Genomic DNA, 6,899 nt, shown 5'->3' on the forward strand with positions numbered 1-6,899 from the left:
TGGCTTGGCAGGGTTCAAGATGATACGCACTGGTTCAGCACTCAGCATGTGCCCCACTTCATTTGCATGGGTGGACCACAGCTGTGGAGGTACTCGTGCCAACAGTTCCTCTTGCAAGTAGGAAGTGTCAGGTTCAGAGTACTCCTGGGTTAGCAAAGCCACAAGCTCAGTTTCCCTATGTTCTGGTACCTCAAGGTAAACACCATCTGGGCTACAATAAATCACGCATCCCAGTTTACACAACAAATCCTTACCAAGAAGGTTGACAGGTGCACAGGGGCTAAGAAGAAAGGCATGATTTTCAGACAAAGGGCCAATAGAGATGGAGACAGGTTCAGAGACGGGATGTGGGATAGGTTGTCCGCCTATACCGACAGCATTTATAGTTTCAGGAGAATAAGGTAGAAAAGGAAACTCAGCAGCCTTTAGCGTGGAGCGGGATGCTCCGGTGTCGACAAGACAGGAGACAGGTTTACCAGAAATAAGGCATTCAACAAACGGACCAGATTGGTCAGTAGCAAGCAAAGGAGCGATGATGTCACTGTCCCTCAGGCTGTCCTATTCAACACTGGGAAAATTGACAGGAAGTGGAGGTGGGGGCAGGGACTGGGGTCTGGGTCCTTGGCCGGGGCGCTTGGGGCATTCTGATTTCCAATGTCCTTCTTGCTTGCAATAATGACATTGGTTCCCATAGCCTGGGTTTTGTGGGCTCAAGGATCTATCTCTTCCCCTGAATCTACCCGGGCCTCCCCTTCCCCGTCCTCGTCCCCTTCCTCTACCTGGACCCTGCAACTGAGAAATCTGTAAGGCCATTAACTTAAACTCGGCATTGTCTTTAGACCGTTCCAATTTGTTATGAAAATGGTTAGCCGCAGCAAGGACTTCAGTCAAATCTTTAGTTTCCCAGCCAATAATTACTGTTTGAATTTTCTCAGCAATTTTAGGGTTAAGTCCCTGGATGAATGCTGCCACTATTGCTTGTTTAGCATTTCCGACTGGGTTATCCATTCCTGAGTATCGTTCAAATGCCTGTTTGAGGCGTTCCAAATAGTCACTGGGGTGTTCATTTTTGTTTTGTTTACAGGTATTTATTTTGGTCCAGTCTGCCTTTTTTGGGCAAATTGTGAGAACTGCCTGAACCAAAGCATTTCTCTTGTCAATAAAGTCTTGGCCAATCCCTGGGTTTTGATCTGGCCAAGTACAGGCAGCATACAGACGTAGCATAGTTTCCTTGGGCAAAATCGATCGCATGAGCTGATTAATGTCAGCCCATGTTGGATTATAACAATTTATAACAGTCTGCAATTCTTCCTGAAATTTTTCTGGGTCTTCCCTGATTTTGGGGAATTTTTGAGTTAAATTGTAGAGATCACCTGGAGTCCAGGGTGCATGCACGGTTACTATATTTTGTCCATCGGTGCCAATGCCTGGCATTTGTCTTAGGGGGTAAACTTGTGCAGCTCGGGATCTAAGATTGATGGGAGATCTTTCCATGCCTATTCCCATTCTTCTAAATACACCTGTGGTGGGTTGTGACCCAGGAGTAAATTGCCACACTGGTGATGATTGAGTGGCAGATATGGTGGATGAGTCCAGACTATTAAGCTCCGTGGATGGATTTACTGAAGGAGCTTCAGCTAATGAGTTACTAGCCTGGGCTGCAGCCTGATGTTGAACCGGTTGTTGCTGATGTGGGAGTCCCAGGAGAGCAGGGTTCGAACAAAGGTCAAGGATATCCTCTGCTGGCTCCGGTGGTGGGGGCGCCCCGGGCAATGCTGGATACATCGGAGCGGTGGCCGGCGTGTAATTTGGGGGAGCAGCCAATTTCTCCCGAACAGCTTGTAACTGCTGTTTTAATTTTTCTTGAGAGTCTTTTAGGCTCCTAGTTTGAGATTCTGTCCGCCTTTTGGACATTTCATCATACCAATAAAAGAACGCGTCCCACTGGTTTTGTGGTGTTTTGGATCCACGGGACTCTAAAGCCCCTCTTAAGTGCACTATTTTATCCTGATCAAATGTTCCTTCTTGTGGAAAATGCTTCACAGGATCATCCCTAGTATACCAGTTCCACTTATCCAGGTACTTGCAAGCCTCGGGAGAATAGTGTGTGTACATAAAGTACGCCGGAGTCCCCTTAGGGGGGACGGGAACTTGTTTAGACTGACTCGTTCCCATTTTCAGTCACACAGGGAGACGTAGGAGAGGCTTATTTAGGATGTCCGGGCCGCTCAGTGCCTTGCCCCGCAGTTTTTCACTGCCCAGACAAAAGGCTTCTGACCCGACACCGGCTCATAAAATGGAAATGGGAAGGGAAACACAAGAGGAATCCTTTCACTCCTGCTCTCGGCAGAAGCTACTGGGACAAGGGGTTTGGAAAAGACAAAATCACTCAGACGCCCTGTCCACTGGGTCACGAGGTTTCAGCTGGGCCCCCTTGCTTTCGACGCTACCTTTTTTAGGCAGAATCGGGGCGGCTAGACCCAGCCTTAGTCCCAGACCTGGTCAGTGGCTCATTTTTCTAAATGCACACACACACATTTATTCAATCACTGGGAAGCCCTGTCCACTGGGTCACGAGGTTCCAGTTGGGCCCCCTTGCTTTCAAAACTGCCCTGTCAGGCAGAATTGGGGCGGCTGAACCCAACCGTAGTCTCAGACCTGGTCAGTGGCTCATATTTCTAAATACACACACATGCACATTCATTCAGTCAGCCAGACCTCCTCCCCCACACCGCCTTAGTTAATTAACGACAAGCCCGATGTGCTGTAGGATGAAGGTGCTTCATACAGTTTCTCCCTAAATAAAACGTACGTTACCAGACACAAAATGGGATCCTTTACCAGACAGAAAATTTTAGCCGGCAGTAAGGTTCAGACTGACCTGTTTTAACAAGGTTCAGATCCAGTTACCACGGCCAAGTTGGGAGCCTACAGGCAGTCCTCCTCCGAAACCCCAATAGAGATTTTGAATTAGGTCTCTTACCTCTCAAGTTTGGCGCCTCGGGGTTTGGGGGAGGGGCAGTCTGCGGTCCTCCTTTCTCAGCCTGTGTTCTGGATCCGAGTCACGGCACCAGGAATTGTCGTGGAAACACACGCAGCATACTTTTGGGTCAGGTCAGCAGAAGCTTTTATTCAAAAGACACTACAGCTGTAGGGGGGATTCCAAAGTGACATGGATTTTCCAAGCACTTGGAAGGGGTCCCCCCCAAGAGCAAAATCAGGAGGCTTATATACTTTTTAACAGTTGCTTACAACTCACGTGATCATATAGTGAAATTAGCATGAAAAGCGGCTATAATATTACTTCATTATTTCTTTGCTGTAATCAGGATGGGAACTAATGGGGGAGGCGAGGTTAGTTCACAAACCTCCTTCTTGCACCTGCAAATCAGAGTTGTACATACTTTTTGCTATCTTCAAGGCCGCGGTGAGCGAAGCAGTTGCAGAGGAGTTACAAAGAACAAACACTTTCTCTTATCTGTTCTACTATACAGAGCCAGCAATTCTCTACAAAGCGGTTATGTCATCTTATAACTAAAATAGTCAAAGTTTAAGGCGCATATTTTTTCTGATTCCACAGGGTTATAGTGGACAATAAGATGAATACGAGTCAGTGGTATGCCCTTGTTGCCAAGAAAGCTAACAGCATACGGGGCTTCATTAGTATGAGTGTTGCCAGCAGATCAAGGAAATTAATTATTCCCCTCTATTCTGCACTGGTGAGGCCACATCTGGGGTACTGTGTCTAGTTTTGGGCCCCCTACTACAGAAAGGATGTGGACAAGTTGGAGAGTCCTGCAGAGGGCAATGAAAATTAGGGATGTGCAAAACGGGCCGTATTCAATTCAGATTTGGATTCAGCCTGAATCGGGGACAGTGATTCAATTAATTGATTCAGATCACTGTCCCAATTCGATTCAGCCAAATCCAAATCTGAAGATTCGATGCTGATTTGGAGAATCAGCACTTTGGCCATATACAGCTTTAAATATTTTTTATACATACCTCAAGATACCAGGCATGGCTCGTGAACTGTGCGATGGTGGGGCAGATGAAGCATCCCACAAGAGCGCAGGTGGGAGCCCCCTACGTGCTCTGCGGTGAACCCGGAAGTGGATTGGAAGTACTTCCAGTCCACTTCTGGGTCCACCGCCAAGCACATGGGGGACTCCCCTCCTGCCCCCCAGCTCGGCAATCAGCCATGGGGGGACCCCGGGTGTCCCCCCAGACCCAGGAGGCACCAGTCACCGAGCCGGGGGGATCCCCCACATGCTCTGCAGCTGACCCAGAAGTGGACCGGAAGTGCTTCTGGTCCACTTCTGGGTCCACTGCCAAGTGCTCTTGAGACCCCTCCATGCTCCCAGGGGTTGCTCCATCTGCCCCACCATTTCAGCATTCATGAGCCACCTGGTACCTTGAGGTATGTAGAAAAAATGTTTAAAGCTGTGTCTATGTCCAAATCATTGAATCTTTCTGAATCTCATTAAAGGGTCTCCTGATTCGATTTGGATTTGGAGATTCAACCACCGAATCTCCACCAAATCGAATCAGTGACCAAAGCTTCACACAGCCCTAATGAAAATGGTTAGAGGTCTGGTGCACTTGACTTCTGAAGGAGGCTGAGGGAACTGGGCTTATTTAGTCAGCAGAAGAGAAGACTGAGGGGAGATTTGATAGTGGCCTTTAAGTACCTGAAAGGTGATTACAGAGGGTGGAGCTAGACTGTTCTCAGTGCTGGCAGATGAAAGAATGAGGAGTAATGGTCTCAAGTTGCAGCAAGGGAAGTTTACGTTGGATAATAGGGAAAAAACCTCTCTCAATAGGAGGATGTTGAAGCACTGGAATGGGTTACCTAAAGAGGCGGTAGAAACTCCATCCCTGGAGGTTTTTAAGGCCTGGTTCAACAAAGCCTTAGCAGGGATGTTTAAGACCTGGCTAGACAAAGCCTTGATTGGAATGATCTAGTTTGGGATGGTCCTGCTTTGAGCAAGGAGTTGGACTAGATGACCTCCTAAGGTCCCTTCCAACCCTAATTTTCTAGGATTCTATGCACATCTAAAACCAAGATCATCATTAGAACAAACCAACATAAAGGTACTGATCATAATGAGAGCTTGGGGAGTCAAAGGTTTGAGGAAATATTACAGGAGATATTCAATCTCTCAAGATTTGGTTCACAAAGAGGCAGCAGGCATAAAAAAATATGCTTCAAAAGGAACACAGCAATATAGAAAAAGAAAGTGAAAATTAAGAATTTGTGATCTATAGTGAAATTACAGTTGAAGAATTTATCATAGTTAAGTACAGTACTTAAATTCTTTTTGCAGAAGAAATGTTATCAGTCCCAGAATATATCTCAATTTTAAGCATAGGATATCTCTGTCCAATTAACAGAATCTCTCAAAATGAGAGAACAGAATCATTTTTAGTATATTATATTAATTTAATATTTGTATGAGTAACCCATCACTCATTTTCCCTTTCCCTTGCCTTCTTTCTCTCTTTTCAGATATTAACAAAGAGTAATCCAGATGGGGTGCAGGTGCTGTAAAATGATCAAAAGGTACCACAGCATAAATGTTGGTTAGACATAAATAAAACTTTAAAAAAATGTATTCATGTTCCTCTGCAATAGTCCTTTGGTTTAAGGATATTTATCATATTGAAAATAATACTGGAATTTAGAATTAGATCAGTTAAATCATTTTGGATTCCAGAAATGATCATTTCCTGTTAACTTTCTCTTGGTTAGATGAAGCTGAATGTCATCTCTGTCAAAGCTAGCCCACAGAAGCTGTTTGGTATTGGAAACCAATCCTTATTGTGGTATTCTCCCACCTGGGTAGCAAGGAGTCTGACTGGTTCACTGGCTTAGGGAAAAAACTGTAAAAACCCAGATTCTCTTTCTCCTGACAATGAAAATGTTCTGTGCTGCTGTGAGTAATGTTGAAGTAGTTAATAAAGGCCCCACCCCTGCAACCTTGAACCCATTGTAGTTTAAATACAAGTGGCCTTGGGAAGAACACACAGAGTAAAGGAATTTTTAAGCTTAAAAAGTCTGTCAGTCCATGCTTCTCAACACTCAATTCAGCATTACATGAATGCTGTATCTATCCCCGTCTTCATGGTAAAGAAAGTTATCAGAGAAGAGGAAAAATAAAATGGTTTGGAAGAAGGAAAAACTGCAAAATGGTGTAAGGAGAGATAAAGAATAAGGAGGGGAAAAGCTAGAAATTAATAGAAAAAATAAGAAGTAAAGAGAAACAGTAAGGGAAAGATAGTCAGAGATGCACTGATACATCAGTTCCATATTGGATAGGCACTGATATGAGGAAAATTGAGAGTATCAGAATCAGCTTTTTTCATCTGATGTGGCCAATAATGTGGCCGATAAATGCTATGTATGCACAGCCACAGTGCAGCACGCAAGCAACCATGAACACAGCCGGGTAGTGTAGAGAGCAGCCAAGTCTGACTAGTAAGTCTATTGTGGGGGAAGGGGTGGGAAGAGGGAAGGAGTTGGGGCAGCAGATTGAGGCCCCCGCAGTGAGGGAGGGAGTGGGAGCGGGGCAGGGGCAGAGATTGCCCAGCCAGGGTGGGGCAGGGCATGGGATGGAGCTGAGGCTTATCCAGGGAGTGTGGGGGGGAGGGAAGGGTGGCTCCCATTGCTGCACACACCCCAGGAGGGCATGGGGGGCATGGGGATCTGCTCACGGGGCAGGGTGGGCTGCCACTGTGGTCTGGGGCCTATGCCAGGTGCTTCCTGGTGGGGGAGCTGGGCTGCGCTTGGAGTGGCGACAGTGTTGCTAAGAGGGGAGGGTGGGCATCCGCAGCCACCCCAAAATTTGCCATAGTCCCCCCGTAGCTCCCCCTCCCAGCGCCACTGCCACCTGCCCCAA

At 46.5% G+C, this 6,899-nt stretch overlaps 1 protein-coding gene across 5 annotated transcripts in view; it reads left to right on the forward strand.

Annotated features, from left to right (window-relative positions):
* CUNH4orf19 (chromosome unknown C4orf19 homolog) overlaps positions 1 to 6,899 on the forward strand; it is an 87,717-nt gene that overhangs the window by 73,697 nt on the left and 7,121 nt on the right. For all 5 annotated transcript variants that reach the window (XM_025212596.1, XM_025212598.1, XM_025212599.1 and 2 more), the window contains one exon: positions 5,510 to 5,563. In XM_025212596.1, the coding sequence (XP_025068381.1) occupies positions 5,532 to 5,563 (32 nt within the window). In that variant the 5' untranslated portion in view covers positions 5,510 to 5,531. The remainder of the gene's footprint in view (positions 1 to 5,509; positions 5,564 to 6,899) is intronic.

This window comes from Alligator sinensis, unplaced genomic scaffold (genome assembly GCF_000455745.1).
Source record: "Alligator sinensis unplaced genomic scaffold, ASM45574v1 scaffold412_1, whole genome shotgun sequence".
NCBI classification, from domain to species: Eukaryota; Metazoa; Chordata; order Crocodylia; family Alligatoridae; genus Alligator; species Alligator sinensis.